This window comes from Haliotis rufescens, unplaced genomic scaffold (genome assembly GCF_023055435.1).
Source record: "Haliotis rufescens isolate VD_foot unplaced genomic scaffold, xgHalRufe1.0.p SCAF_147, whole genome shotgun sequence".
Lineage (NCBI taxonomy): Eukaryota > Metazoa > Mollusca > Gastropoda > Lepetellida > Haliotidae > Haliotis > Haliotis rufescens.
In genome coordinates, this window is record NW_025963832.1 from 138,849 (window position 1) to 156,003 (window position 17,155).

Genomic DNA, 17,155 nt, shown 5'->3' on the forward strand with positions numbered 1-17,155 from the left:
TGTTTAACATTTTCTAGTCCCGACATGGCTAAACAATGTCGATGTGACTGTAAATCTTAACTCGCTAACTAAACCACTCATAATTTGACATTAACTCAGTACAACTCAGAACTCAGTACAACTTCCATATACGTAAACCCCACTCAGCTGACACGTGTAGCCATCGATAGTCTTGCAGTAGGAGGCTGAGAGACATTGTGGATTATTCAGGCACATCACAGAGCACTCAATCTTGCTTCGAGCGGAAACTATTGTCATTAAATCATTTTTCGGTTTTGTTGATGGACAGATAGTGAACAGAACACGTCTTCTTTTAGCAGAGATGACCCAAGCGTAAATAGATAGTATCTGAAAGATTTGCAGAAGCTTCATTGTCACTACCGTTTTGCGTTTCAGGGCGTTCTGAAAAGTCTGGTCTGAAATGTAACAAAATGATACATTTGGATCCGTGTTCCATAGTTAATTGTTAACTAGATGCACATTTGCAATGAACAAGCAAGATCATGACATTAACAAAATTCGCATATGACTGCAGTCACTTCATGCCTTTGCCTCACATACATGGGCTGGGAACACACGGTATTCTGGAAGAAATATTGTTCGTGAGAAATTTCACGTGCCTTGAATCTTGTCCAGAGGGCGTACTTTTAGAGATTCATCTTTTTACGCCTTTGTAAGGAATCCGCAAAGTTAGAAATGTGGAGGACATTTTAAAATTTGACACATCATGGACAAAACATTGATGCATGAAAAAGTCCCTATTTTGACTTGTACCATGTTTTTCAAGGACTTTTCAGGTGACCTAATATCTTGTCTTTGCCAGGGTTTGTGTCGTGTGCCACTGGTAGACCCAACTCCTCGAGATCACTGTTTCATGAGTTATATACAGAAGAGTATGATATACTAGTCTGAATAATACAAGGGATATTTCGTGTTTTTACTTAAAAACTATTATCATTATTCAAGTGAAATCGAAGCATATAACACTAGAAAAATTGAAAATGATCTCATATGCGTAGCATTTAGAAATTAAGCCACGCCCACTGGTGGACTTTTTTACTGATTGGCTAATGGTAGGGTAGGTCGGGCTTGGGTTCGTTGAACGATGTCACTGATTGTGTATTGCTGCCTTCAGTTTTTGTGTTCAATGGTATAATGAGCAGTGTGTAAACCGGTTTTTAATGTCTCCATAAACGTCAAAAAAATATGAAAGTCCATTCTTATATAACAACAAACTGCATGTATTATCCGACATGAATCCACGGAATGATCAGTTGAGAATCTTATTCCGAATCTGTATAAATATATATCCAACAGAGCACGAATATCTAATAATATTACGCACATGATGATTCGTTTATGCAATGATATTTGTGCTTTCGGAACTACACAGATGTTTCTGAGCGCAATACAAAATTTAATATTAAAGTCTCAGTTTTCTCTTTGAGAATATTATTGTCATATAATTCAAATACTAACTTTTTCGTGCTCTAAGCTTATGGAACACGACACGGAAGCGACAGGTGACTTTCTATCAAGTAAGCTGAAATGGTTTTCAAACCTTGTTTTCTTAAACAAAAATATTTTCTTACCTGTTCAGCAACAAATGCGTTGTGAACAGGGTTTCATCCATGAAGGAGAAAATGTAAATTTGTATTTAGTTCGACAGCTTCTTTGCCTTGCTTTTCACGAAAGCACTTGAAGTTTTGAATTTACTTAGAAAAACGTAAATCGATTAACATGTTTTATGTTATGAGACGGTCAACAGCGGATGCTGGTTGCAACAACAAAAATTTTTTTTTTTCTTCTATAAAATAATATTTCAACATACCTCGTAATTAAATGAGGGTATTTGGCAAATATTGTTTAATCTAGAGGACGACGAAAAATAATCTTTCGGCATATCTAAAATACATTGATTAGCTTGTGACATTATTCAGTGTGAATATATATATATATATATATATGTGTATGTGTGTGTGTGTGTCAGCAGAAACACAAAGTCAAACAATGGCAAGTTACTTGTTCACACTGAATAATGTCACAAGCTAATCAATGTATGTTAGATATGCCGAAAGATTATTTCTTTTAAACAGATTCATAAAATATCCAACGTACAAGCACAAACCTGTTAAGATCACTTGTAACGTTGGTTGCTAGTGCCTGTTTTTTTTTATTTGTATTGTTACGTATAGTCATATCCTTATATAACATTGACTTATTATGTGAATAACATCAAACAAATGTAAGTGACGGGTCCCACCGATGGGGCATTGTATGCTCACTGATATTACAACTCTTTGATTAGTTACTTATATAGTTTGTATGTCTGTCTGTCATTATTTTTGCTATGATACCTTTAACAAATTGAGGGGCTGTCAGGTAGACTAGTGGTTAAAGCGTTCGCTCGTCATGCCGAAGACCCGGGTTCGATTCCCGACATGGGTACAATGTGTGTAGTCCATTTCTGGTGTCCCCCGCCGTGAAATTGCTGGATTATTGCTAAAAGCGGGGTTAATCCATACTCACTCACTTTAACAAATTCAAATCATTGGCTTACCTGTTCTGCAGCCAAATGCGTTGTGAGCAGGGTTAAGTGATTGGAACACACTATAGAGTTTGACTATGTTTTTACAACAATTTTCTCTTGTTCCTAAAATAGACACAATTTGGATTTGACTTTGAAAACATTGAATCGAAGAAAGCTTAACGAGGTTAACAGAAACAGAATAATTGATTCTCATCAAGCCTTGTCCGTCTGTCTCAGACGGTCAACGCTTGATGCTGGTTGAAAAAAACAATTATTCTGTTTCTGTTAACCTCGTAAAGAAGTTTTTCAAAATATCTCACAACGAAATTACAGTGATTGGTAAATATTGTTTTTATTCGTCTTATCTAGATGGCGAGAAAACATGCAACCTTCAGCGTGTCTAAGCGTCATTGATTTGCCTGCAACAACATCAGTGTAAACAAATTATACAACACTGTATGACTTTTGAGGTTTCTGTTGATCGATTTGTATAATTAATTGTTTTCACAAATAACTTTATGTAAATAACCCACTTCCAATGCGGTGCTGACGTATGCCAAACCTCTTACAAGTGATTAAATACGTTGTTTGAAATCAAAATAAGTCAACGACATTAACAATGTCACTTTAATTGATATATTACCACGTATATTCCTTGATTGTTTGCTAAAATATGTCATTAAGATTGCTTGTATGTTATTCCAAATATTAAGACAGTCCAAAGCGAATTTTGTCATCAGCCGTAAGACTTTGTCACAAACTATTTGTATTTCTTGTGAGAAACATTTCTGTTTGTTGTTATTATCTCCACAAGGTGCGTGGTAAATATTTTACATTAGAAACAATATTTGCTGCCCCTCGGGATATTGAAGTGTATAGCTCCCATGATACCCAGAGAGGTTGCCAAGCTTTGGTCACTGGAGGCCTGTAGCCCGTGTTTTAAAACTGTATGCAATATATTGTTATGCTCAAATATGTTTCATACATTGTTTTTAAATATAACTTTGCATAAGGGACTCAATTGGCAACATATTAACTTGGCTGAAATAATACTGATGGGACGTTAAATTATAACTTACTCACTTACTCATTCCTCGTAAGAAAAACACGACTTGATTTAAAGCAGTTGAAATTAATTCAATATAATGACTTAATAATCATACTGATGTACATATCAAAACCCATGTCCATATATATACTGAACAGCAAAAGAAACGTCACCCCGAATAACATTGCATGAAAAGTTGTCATTTAAATCGGTAATTTTTGTCAAAGTGTCTAAAATGTAACATTACTTTGTCGCAAAAATGAAATTTGATGATAAAAAACAAAGCAGATGACAATAAAGCCGATCGACAAACGCACCACGGTAACGGCCATGGTAACAGATGCACGTGCGTTCCGTGCAAACTGAAATGCACATACGTTCCCCCATTTCTTGCCCTATAAAAATCCACCCAGATCGGATAACATTCATTCGTTATTGAATTGCTACCACATGCCTAGCTAGATTGCCAAGAGAGTCCACGTAAGGACCACATACAGGCTCCAGTAACGGTACCAGACCACAAACACTACAGATGATCGACCATGTAGTGGAAGACCAAGGGTCACCACCCGACGTCAGGATCGTCCGAATGTGGTACAGCATTTTCAAGATCGCTTTGTTTTGCTGCTGCGGAAACTGCTCGACAGACCATGGGGACACACCAGCGACACATTAGTGGGACACCATGCGTCGTCGATTGACGAACAGACACGACCACTGTCGCCAGGACCGTCTTCAGTGGGCAACACAGCACCAGCAATGGCGCCACCAGCAGTGGAAAGGAGTCCTCTTCTCAGACGAGATCCGTTTACTGTGTCTCAACAGCAGATGGCAGAGAGAGACTCTGGCGATGCCGTGGGGAACATTATTCGGATGTTTGTGTTGTTGAGAGAGACTCCTGGGGAGGTCCGTGCATCATGGTGTGGGTTGGAATTGGTCTTGCACAGAGGGTCGGCCCTGTGGTCTTCCAGAACATCGGTCGAGGGAGAGGCAATGGTGTCACAGCAGCTCGGTACATTGATCAAGTCTTGAGCCAACACCCTCATACAACTGGAATACCTCAATTGGCACGTTGCCGCAACCACGGGTTTCAGCATGATATTTCAGCATGATAACGCCCGTGCCCACACTGCGAGAGCAACAAGAGACTTCCTCCAGCAGAATGACATCAGCATCTTGCAGTGGCCTGCCCTCGGTCCCGATTTAAATCCAATTGAACACCTTTGGGACGAGATTCAAAGACGGCTGAAATGACGTCCGACCAAGGCCGACAGCTGCAGCTGAACTGCGTCAGGCGTTCCTCGGAGAGTGGGCTCAAGTGCCTATGACCCTTCATCAACCACCTCATTCATTCCATGTATCGACGTTGCACGGCAGTCTTCTATGCACATTGCGGACACACGAGATACTGACTTGTGATGCCATGTTCTTAGAGACTAGTGTTGGGTTTCACTTTAAGAACATTTGACACTTTCATTTCAACCTTGATGATTTGCTTTGCCAAGTTTCATCTATTTAATATGTCTCAAAGTATGTTTACAGTATTTGGACAAATGAGGTTCATATGTCTACCCATGGTGACGATTCTTTTGCGGTTCAGTATATATATAAACAAGTGATTCCATCAGGTGTGTAAGTATTTAAAATACAAAAAAACAGAGTCCAGATATTCGTGCTTGTTAAAACTCCTTTATCCACAGAAGATCGTTGGCCGTTCAACGGCTCTTCAGGTGTGATATATATCCATGAGCGATGGTTCTAATTCAATCATTTGTACATATCCTTGTTGAAACATTTTTTTAAAGATGATCCTTTGTATTGAGAATGAGAAACTGGTTCATTGCGATGTTGCATTAAAGTTAAACTCACTCACTCAGCCATAACTATTATAGTTTTCACTTTCGAAAATACATTACTGTTCATTGGTTCCTATCGTTTTGTAAAGAATAGTGTGTCGATATCATTTCGCAACACTGGCATTAATGTTTAGGTTTTGTCGCATCAGTAAAATATTTCACAGATCTATTTCAATGGTGATTTATTTTATAATTTACCAAGAACATACACTTATTTGAATTCACGGATGTACATTAAATAATACAGAAATACAATATTGAACAAATACGGATAGCAAGTGACATCATCTGTTCCATTGATTCATACTCAGTTCCAAGTTGCTCAACGTAAATTCTCATTTTACACTATCTGCCTTTTGTCTTGGAACAATATAATTTGTGAACCGTTATCTATTTTATAAAAAAATATATGTTGTATATTTCGTGGCACAGAAAGACTGGAGATTATCCATGTATTATGCGTCGATGGTCCTAATATATGAATTTAGTATTAGCATGTATTCTATACTGTCACTGGGATTTTGATTAAAATGATATCACACAAACTATAACATATGAGATAAAAGATATATAACTAACTATACCATTCACACAATATATTTGATGTTAGTATGGCAACCTTTACATTATCTTTGAAATAAACGACTATGCTTATTCTAAACTCTGTCTTCTGGTGTTCCTGTTGTTTTTATTTTGTTATAGCTGAAATAATCAACAGATTCAATGCAATAATCAATGACACTACATCCTTATCCAGATAATATCTATACTGTCGTTTACACTTTGATAAAACAAAATATCATAAATAATACAAGATGAGATATAAAACATATGTTTAATATATATACAGTTCCGAGTGTTATTTCCGAGTATCATTTGATTCATCGATTCAACTAATTAATGTTAAAACGATCATAGACGATAGCGGATACGAGGATGATTTTTGATTGTGTTCGTATATTTTCACACTTATTTAGTGTCTCCTCATTCACCTGTGTGTTTATCTTTGATGCTCGCCAATGAGATGACGTTATAACTTATTTGTCAGTTCACATTGGTTCAGCATAAAACTAAAATCAAAAAAAAGTTCAAGTCTGACAGGGGCTTGCAGTATTACGTTGACAGTTGGAGTTGACAGTGAAGCAAATGAAAAGAATTCACGAGGAATAAGGGGAATATTTACCATTTTTAAAAACTGCCATCATTGGAGCCCAGACGAACTGACTCAATAACACGGTGAGTTTATTTTTTAATTGGATATTTAAAATACCTACGTATTGTAAACGTATGTTTCAAAATGGCATTTAGCTAAAAGCAAAACCTGTTAAAGTTTGCATAGCTGCATGCATATACTAGGTAGTAGTGTAGTGAATTCTATACCCACGACAAATTTCAGAATAAGACAAAAGATAAATTTAACATTAACTCACTTACTTACTTACTTACTTACTTACGTTTATTACACAGACTTTTGTTGGGACAAGCTCCCCAACACCCTTGTGATTGTGCGTAATTTAGCGAGACAACTAAAATGGCTGCTGAAAAACTGAGAAACCGTCACCAAGGAAGGAGCTAAAAAATGATGAAATGTATCCAGGATACAGCCTTCTTGTCGGAATATCTGCTAAAACTTTGTAACATATTGTATAAGACGAAATAGATTACTGATGCGTTTTGAAGGCGTTTTTTGGCCATAGAATGTTGTAACCCTGGTCAAATAAAGTTTGAGCAGGATTCGTATGACTCTCTATGAAATCTCTGTACAAATAACTTGCTCAATACTACTCAAATGTTGTGAAAGGTAACAACCGAAGGCTCGTTTTGTTTTAATATTACTTCACATATAAAGGAAAGTTGCTTTCAGTGAGTGGGTGAGTGAATGTGTGAGAGAGTTAATATTTTACATCGCATCTGCAATATTTCAGCAATATCGTGACGAGAACATTAATAATGCATAAATTAGGACTAATAAAAAACCTGTCATGGGCAGACTGTATACTCACTAAATTATCACAGTTAAAACCAATTGAGAACATTTATAAGAATAACCTGTGATTCAACAATGCATTTACAAAAACGGACTATAGATCGCCAGCAACTAGAGTCAGTCCACTATACTAGGGGCCATGGGGACCCTGCTGCCTGCATGGTTCCCCAGCAGGGTTTAAACCATCGCTTCAGTTGCTTGCGATTGTGGTCACAATTAGAATTCACATATATATTCTATGATTAAAGATGACGGTAGGAATAACTTGACTTGGTCTTATGATATCAGTTGATTTCAGTTGAATCTTTTGGTATCAGGTGTGTGACTGAGTTACGTTTTACCTCGTATCGGTAATATCGCAGCCGTATCGCGATAAGAACAAGGTAATTATTGTTAGCATGTCCTCCGTGGCTCAAAACCTGGCGCTGAATTATGTGAGCAACATTTAGAGAGGGCAAAGCCGGGATCGTTCATACACGTTTCAACTTCATAGGTCCTGTATCCTGCTTGGGTAATCATGTAGGAAGCAGAGGTACTGTAAGACCCCATGATCCCCAGCGAGGTGGCCTAGCTTTGGTTACTGGTGGCCTGTAGCCCACGTTTTAAAACTGTATACCTAATATTGTTATGCTAAAATATGTTTCACGAATGTTTTTAAATATTTATCTGCTCAAATATGTTTCATAAATTGTTTTTAAATATCTTTGCATAAACAGCTACATGATGAATATATAAACTTGGTTTTGCTTTCTGGCTGAAATAATGCCGATGCGATGTTAAATTTTAACTAACTCACTCATAGGTCCTGTAGTTTCAGAAGAGGTGTGGAAAAGCAAATGACATCAAAAGGACTTACAATAATCAGAATGGGGATAGGACATACATCTCAACATTTGAACCAGGTGAACCAAAACGATCTTAAATTTAAAGACGATTTCTACTCATTATTCCTTTGATGTACAGGTACTGATTCACTTTTTTGTTATCTCGAATTGTTCATCATGATTTTTAATTATACTGTTGTAGGCACCAGGTTTCAGCTGGCTAAAAGAAACAATGAAGTTCGTAACAGCGTCGATGTTGATACTAGCTGTCTTCCCCTTGGCTGTTGACGCTAAAAGGAGACGTGTCCCTTTCATGGTCTGCCCATCAACAAAGTCAAACAGTGGTCGTGTGACAGTCCATTCAGCCCGAAGCAAGATCGAGTGTTCTGTAATCTGCCTGAATGACCCAGACTGTCTACCAGCATCTTACTGCAAGATACCTGATGGCTACACGTGTCAGCTGAGCAGTTTTTATGCCGCTGGTACCTGTGCTGGACTTCTGGTTGATGGTGACTGTATCCAGACAGCAATGGTGCGTTGGTCTTTTTTTTATCTCCATGGGGACCCTAGTAGAATATATCCTTGACGCAAAATTTTAAGTCGTGAGGAGTGACTATCAGAAACCTGTGCTTTTTAGTGTGATTCACTGAAAGATCATGTTGGCGGTATTTAGCCATATTGAAACTAGAACAAGTTATAACGTTATAACATATAGTAAATGGTCGCTCAGGTATAGTACACTAACTAGATTATCACATAAGGAAGAGAATGTAGGAAAGTCAGCTTTTTTATTATGAGGAACACTACGTTGCAGCGTATATACCTTACTCCATCATCATCTTATAACTCATGAACTATTATTAGAATTAATACAATTTAAATGGTCCAAAAGTGGCAAAATAACGATAGAGCAAACATTCCCCTCAATACAACACAAGGGATGAATTCCAATAGTCAGCGTTCTTGTTGAACAATAATCCAGCAGCTCAAGATTATTGTTTGAGCATTTCACAACTTTTGATGTAAAATCGAACTCCCTCTGTCTACGAAGTTTTCAAAGAGAACCATACGACACTTGTTCCAAGGCCTCAATAAAGCTTTCAAACAGATTGATGCATCTGATGCGTCAATCTGACAAAATTGATGATAACTGAGGTAGCGCCCTAGAAAGAACAGACTCTTCTGCCAGACTATTTTACAGGGTCGTGACCCTGTGAACTGTGTTCTATTTTTATTTATCCGTTCTTGGGTCATAAATGTGCAGCACCATCTGTAACTAAAAAAACAGTTGTCTGATTTGGTTCATGTTCTTGCCGCGTATGCAGACGATGATTTGAGAACGCATAGAAACGACAAAAGACGAAGAGGCTAAAAAATCAACATGGATGATTATTTAAAGATCGCCGTCGTGCAGCAGGAGTATTGCTGAGAAGGAGGTTACATAACAAACATGTCTCTTTCAAAATAAGTAAATATTTTTTCCACAACCTGGTTGTCTTATTAAACAAGTGCTCGTAAATATGTATTCAAAGTAGCTATTAGCACGACACACGGATGTAACGTTGTCATGCGTTAGGTGTATGTTTACTGAACACACGTAACAATAGTATTAAGGTTGGTAGATGCACAGCATTAGGCCACTAAACAAATGGGCCTGCTTCTGCCTTTTTCCTATTATGCAAACATCTCTCTTTTGTTTACCTGACTCGCTCACGATTATGGTAAAAGGCTATGTTCATTTGCTTACAGATGTATCCATGTGAGAACGGGGGAACCTTCTTTTTAGAGACGAGGACCTGTCATTGTGTTAAAGGGTTTGTTGGCGATTACTGTCAACGGCGTTACCGAGGTCTGTATTTTAAATCATTTTGTGAACCTTCAGCTAATGTTGCATCATTATGTATATCGGGGAAGAGTTAGGTCCCCACACCCAACGCTTTGTGTAATGAGCGTGTTAATTAAAAGGGATACTTCCATAGTTAAGCACAATTGATATTTTGTCACAGATTTAATTAGTGCTGTTCACAAAGATTTGGATGAGTGAGTGAGGTACACATGTAATATTGGAAATATTGCAGCCATATACTGATAATCGAAGGTTTGTATCATTGCTAGCCTACAATCACTGATTACATTAGCCAAAGCTCATAAAAGATACAGTGTTTGCCCGGAGAGCAAACGGGCAGTGCTTCTATCATTTTAACCCATCATACCAAAAGACGGTAAACCCATCTCACTCACTCACTAAATGGCACTACGCATGAGGCCATGGAGGATACAACATAACTGGTCGACCCGGATCCGGAGTAAGTAAAAACAATCTAATGGATGTATCCGTATTAAACTGTCATAAAAACAAAACGGCATTACTCTGGACTCGTACAGTCAACGATAATTACAAGTGCTTGTGCATAATTAAATATGAGCAATGATCTGCAACGCGCCGTTAAAGCTCATTTCACCTCACCTTAAATGGCAAGACAGCACATGTTCAATTGAACAATATATACATATACTTGGTTTACAATTGGTCTTCAGCAACCAATGCTTGTTGTAAGAGGTGACTAACGGGATCAGGTTTGTCAGGCTCGCTGGCTTGGTTGAAGCATGTTATCGAATCCCAATTGCGTAGATTGATACTCATGACGTCAATACCTGGATTGTATGGTCCAGACTCAATTATCAACACACCTGTATCACATGGCTGAAAAGAAATACCATGGTTTGATAATCATGTATATCAATTTATTAGCAAACTTATTTATTACTTTATTTCAAGTAGATTAAATTAACAAAAGCTAGAATTGGTAGAAATTATTTATATAACTGTCAAAACTGATAAGTGTCAAAATAGAGTAAGAATTGCAGTTAGTTCATGTTTGTATGGAAATTAAAACTGCAAAAAATAATAACTACATCAACGAGTAAAGAGACTGACGAAAATACCACGCCCACTCGATCCAACTATTGGCCACGTTTCTTGTGTATATAAGTTTTAGACAAAGAACCAATCAATCATCATCCATTTGCAATCTCAAAAGATATCACTGGTGTCTGCGGAGAGGTTACAAATGTCACAAAGCTTCGTTCTGGCTCTCTCCTTGTAGAATGTGCACGGAGAAAACAATCTGCAAATCTTCTGAAATTAAATGAGTTTGTCAATATCAAGGATGTTGTCTCCAGTGCACGAGACACTGAACTCATGTAAGGGCATTGTCCGTGACAGAGCCCGCTGCCTGTCTGGCATGTCCGAATACCTTATATCCAGGGAACTTGAACAACAGTCGGTCACAGCTGTCAAACGATTTACCTTCAAGAAGGATGCTGGGGTCCAACCGACCAATACCTAACGCTTCACTTTTGCACGAAGGTCTATCCCTCAATCTATCAAAGCTGGTTACTGCGACATCGGAGTGGAGGTGTATATCCCCAATGCACTCCGGCACTACACCTGCCAAGCGTTTGGACATGGATCCAGTCCTGACATGTCTCCACTGTTTGTTACCACTGCACAAGGCCACCGACTGCAGGAAGGATGTGAAGTGTTCGAACTGCTGTGGAAAACCCTATGGCTTCTTCAAAATCCTGCCCTGTTTGGAAACGCAAGTTCTAAATCATAAGAATCAAGACCAAACAAAATATCTCGGACCACAAGGGCTCACTACAAGCACTTCCACCATCTCCTTCTCTGCAGCTGTCTCTCGTCCTCCTGTCACTACTGTCTCTATCGACTGCCAGACTGATCTGGCATGGTTTATGTCTGTTCAGCCACTTCCAACTGCTTTAATTCAAAAACCACTATGGTGGAGCCTGCAAAAGCAACTTTAGACATAATACACTAACAGGGCCTAAATCTCTGTTGTGGAGCTTTTAGGACCTCTCCTGTGGACAGTTTGTATGTCTGTACGAATATCTGCTTAAGACAGATGAGGACAAACCTCCAAAGTGTATCCCTTGTAATGAAAGGTTCACCATCAAGCATATATTGCTTGACTGTGTGTACTTTACAATCGCAAGGGATTCACACTATCAAAGCTAAAATCTGAAAGATCTCTTTTCCCGTGTCAGCGGGCATCTTCTTACCAACTATTTGAAAGAAATTGGTCTGTATAATAAATTTCAAATATGTATGTGGATAATTGAATGCTTGTTTTTGAATTTGGTGTGATGCTATTATCAACTGACATTAGTGAAGGCTTTGTCCAGGGGGGTTAAAGTATCGTAAAATTATTGTCCCCTGTGTGACACGTAATCCTATCATAACAAATGTAACTATCATCAACCAGTGTTTTTAAGCCAACTCATTGGTGAATATTTTTAATATTGGCTAGTATTTAGCACAACCGCCAGTAGCTAAAGTGATGACGTCAATCCTGCTAGGGTATCATGCAGGAAACAGAGGTACTGAAAGTCCCCATGATCCCAGTGAGGTGGCCTAGCTTTGGTTACTGGTGGCCTATAGTCCGTGTTTTAAGCTGTATTAATGATATTGTTATGGTCAAATATGTTTCGTAATTTTTCTTAAATATATCATGTTCAAATATGTTTCATAAATTGTTTTCAAATATAACTTTGCTTAAATAACTAAATTGTGAATCAATTAACTTGGTCTCGTTACTATGTGGCTGAATAAATGCGATGCGACGTTCAATTTTAACTAACTCACTGTAAACAAACAACATGCTGTATCAATCTTTTTCGATTTAGAAAAAGCTTATGATACAACTTGGCAGCATGGCATTTTAAGAGATCTTCATGATTTTGGATTGCGAGGTCGCAGCATACTATCAGTCACACTATTCAGCATCAAAATTAATAATCTCACTGATGTATTAAACAATAGCGTTAATGGTTCACGTTTTGTGGACGATTTCAACATTTTTTGTCATGGTAAGAATATGAATACAATAGAAAGACAGCTACAGCTCTGTCCTAACAAAATTAAAAAATGGGCCAACGAAAATGGCTTCAGATTTTCTAAATCCAAAACAAACTGTATTCACTTTTGTCATAAATATAAACCTCACAAAAATCCAGATTTATTTTTAGTTAGTACTCCTATCAAGGTAGTAGAGGTGGCCAAATTCCTGGGCCTCATATTTGACCTTCATCTGACATTCCTACCACACATCAAATAACTAAAGGCAAAGTGCCTGAAGGGGGGATCAGAGAAGCCTCCTTGACTTGTACAGATCGTTAATACGCTCTAAACTGGACAATGGTTCCATGGTCTGTGGTCGAGCCTGCAAAAGCAATTTAGAAAAAAATGGACACTATACACCATCAAGGCCCAAGGCTCTGTCTTGTCTTGGCCAACTGTTATTTTGTTAAATCTGAAATTTATGCACTCAAATATGACATGTGCCTGGAGTCATTTGCAGTGTCAAAGGGTATACAGGGTATAGCAGGTGATGTAAAAAACCTCAAACGATTACGTTCAGGTTCATTACTTATAGAATGTCTGAAAAAAAACCAGCAGTCAACCAACCTGTACTCCGCTAAATTGCTTGTCCGGATCCCGATCTCTCCACACAGAACCCTTAACACGAGCAAAGGAATTGTGAGAGACCAGGATCGTTTGCTTGCTGACATGTCTGAGATAGAAATCATCTCTGAAATGAAAGATCAAGGTGTCATTTATGTTAAAAGATTCACAGCCCATTGAAACAAAGAAACTTTTCAAACAAACATGTACCTATTTGAAGAGTTTGTCTACCCGTAGAAAAAAATATTGTATGTTTTCATTAATGCGTTTTTGAAATAGAGCTACTTAAAATTCTATAAAAGGGCCAAAGTCAAGTTTCAAAAGGGCCAAAGTCACTTTGCTAGATTTTGGCCCTTTTAGCTCTCATTTCCGTGTGTGGTTGAGACTGGTTGCCGGAGAGAGATTTTGAAAGTTTGTCACCTTTTAATCATATTTCAACTCTTTCAACAAAGTTGGCATTAGTTTGAATCATTTAAAAGTAAATCAGTAGTATGTGTTTGTACTTTCAGTGGTAGTTTATCTCACATGTTAATTCACGAGAAACTTGTTCAGACATCAGAACCTAAGGAAACTTGTGCTTCCATCACCAGGACACCTTCAGAAAAAAACACTAACTTTACAAGTTCGCCAGTTACCAAATCATCAATAATCTGCTAAACAGATTTATCATGGGTGAAAACAGAGTCGCCTCAGATCTTGCCACCTGACCAGTTCACTCAAAGTGTAGAATCACTTCCGAGCACCTCTCGAATTCAATCAGAATCATCTTGTGATCAGAAGCAACCACAATTTCAGACAGCTCCCATAGCCGAATCTGGAGCACATATCAAACAAATCTTAAAAACAAAAGATCAAATCTAGTTTAGAATAGTATCAAAGTGGCAGGGCACTCAAAGGGTCTTAAAATCAGGTCAAACACTATAACAAGTTTGGATCCCTAGAGGACATGGATGTGTCTGAAAACAGCTATCATCGGACACACAGCTTGTCGTCCTCTAGGAAGGTGAGGGGTAGATCACCCGGGCAATCCACCGAAGAAATAGTTAGTAGTGATAGTATTTTAATTAATTGCTGCTTTAAGTGCAAGATTTGAAACCAGATGCCCTTTGTCTGCAGGAGACTTATCTGAAACAGACAGATCATTTTAACTTACGTCAGTTCAATGCATATCATTATTTTTCTTCTCCAGGTGATAGGGCCACTTCAGTGACTTCAATCCTTGTGAGGCATAATGTTATCCATAGCCCTGTTACACTTAAAACTTATCTCGAAGCCATTGCAGTTTTGCATGTTGCGTTTACTCTGTGTCCACTGTACATACCGCCTTCATCAGCTCTCAGGCTGTAAGATCTTCAAGCTCTCTATGATGAACTACCTAAACCCTGTGTAATCATTGGAGATCTAAATGGCGACAACCCACTATGAGGTGGTATAAACACTTACACTAAGTGTTAAGTAATTGGATTTCATCTCCAATAATGATCTGTGCATTTTTAATGATGACTCCAACTCTCATCTCCATCCTGCAACTAGAATGTATTCTTCTTTAGATTTATCTCTAACTGATTCTAACCTACTCAACGAATTTGAATGGTCAGTCCACAATGACATTTGTTGAAGTGACCATTTCCCTATCATTATTCAAGCAAAAATTCCATCTGATATTCCACCTTCAACGAGATGGAATTTTTCAAAGGCAAGGGGGCACAGGTGGCCCAGTCGTCTAAGGCGCCGCGATTTGCTGTGCAGAGTTGCGTCCATTGGGCACGCCAGAAAGCTATGGCTGTGGGTTGGAATCCCAGTTCACCCCGATAATGTTTTTGGACCATACCCGTGCTCGTGTGTTTCACCGACGTGGTAAACGTCTGAAACCTGCATCACTTAGGGCTTTCCTCCCACATTAGGCTGACATGGCGTAAATTGTAAATATATTAACTTGGTCTCGTCGCTATATGGCTGAAATAATGCCTGTGCGACGTTAATTTCTCATTCACTCTATGACAACAGTGTCCACCACACAGTCAAAGAGAGAGTAAAATCAGTGGTAACAGGTAACCTTGTGAAATCAACGGCAGTTTGACGTCCCAACTAAACCGTTCAAGAGATATATAGATGTATTCCTGTTTAAATTCTTACACCCTATTTCTTATATTCCAGATTGCATCGAGACGCCACAGGTGATTGGTGAATTATATCTCATCCAGCCACTTGGATCACACTCTGAATTTGAATGGACCTGCACAAGTCCAACTGCGAATTACACCGAAGTATCGACTATTGACACAACATTCTCCCTAGATTATGCCATCACATGGCAACAAATCAAGCTAGGTGTACTAATGTTCCAAGGATTTTACATCCTTGGCGCTGAGAATATGCACAAACTGACCATACAAGGAAGGTATGACCTAATGATGGTTTTCATAGTTACCGGTAAGCCGTTTGGTCAGGTATACTACAAACATTTCCGAGTTGACTCCGAAGCTGAAGGTTACGCATGTCATTGGGATCTCTTCCAACCAGACACAACCATTCTCCCAGCCAGTTATGACTACATGGATGGTTTGGGGGGTGCAGGCGACCCAAACAAGAACTTGAACGGAGCAGGTGTTGGTACTTACGACAAGGACATCAATGGCTGTGCAAATGCTAACAATGCGGCTTGGTGGTACAACCCGCTTGGTTGCACAAGTCTTAAATTTGAATCAAATGGAATTCATTGGCCGACTAACCGCACTGGGACTGTTGTTTTGGAGCCTGTATATGCTACTATTATTGGCATGAAACCAGTTTACTGGTATGTGGAAGATGACCTTGTTCTTTGACATTTAGAATGAGTCTATGTTGATCAATAGTACTCCGAACGGAACTAGTATATAGCTCAAAACGTTTAAATTCATCCACACCTCAATTGTATGCATTGTGCTTTGGCTTCTTAGTTTTATGATCAGGTTCGCTGATTATTTGCCAACAAAAACGTATAATACACTGAAAATGAGGTGCATGTGAACACCTTTGTTTATTACATATTAGAACATGTAAAATGATATTGTGCTGAACGACTTGTCATCAGAGCTGCATTTCCTACAAAAACAAATTGCAAGAGATATAAATATTTGCCATTAAATTACCAGTGTGTTATGTGTATGTCTCAATTGCAACGTAAATACCATTTCTTTAAAACACTATTCAAAACGTGAAAAGAGGCGACAGCTGGCATATATTACGAACATAATTCTATGTTGATGAGCAGGCTGACTCAACTGTGACAGGACATAAAGGTTAGTGAGCTTAAAGTAACTTTTACAGGCATACAGTGACTCATCAAAATTTATGTTGTAAAATGATAATGGATACATTTAGAATCTCTAAATCCCTGTTGGGAGCTGGGGTAGAATGTTTCCCAAGCACCCCACTGCTCGTTG

General features: G+C 38.4%; 1 protein-coding gene across 1 annotated transcript; it reads left to right on the top strand.

The window, feature by feature from the left end:
- Window positions 1–15,229: 15,229 nt before the first annotated feature.
- Window positions 15,230–16,555, top strand: LOC125379757 (ficolin-1-B-like). The gene is made up of 2 exons (XM_048395802.1): window positions 15,230–15,266; window positions 15,888–16,555. Exons 1-2 carry the CDS (start codon window positions 15,230–15,232, stop codon window positions 16,553–16,555), a joined length of 705 nt encoding a protein of 234 aa, XP_048251759.1.
- Window positions 16,556–17,155: the final 600 nt, after the last annotated feature.

Coding starts and splice junctions, on each gene's coding strand:
- LOC125379757 (XM_048395802.1), top strand. CDS start 15,230: ATGACTCCAACTCTCATCTCCATCCTGCAACTAGAAT. Junction 15,267..15,887: donor CTCCATCCTGCAACTAGAAT/GTATTCTTCTTT, acceptor CTTATATTCCAG/ATTGCATCGAGACGCCACAG.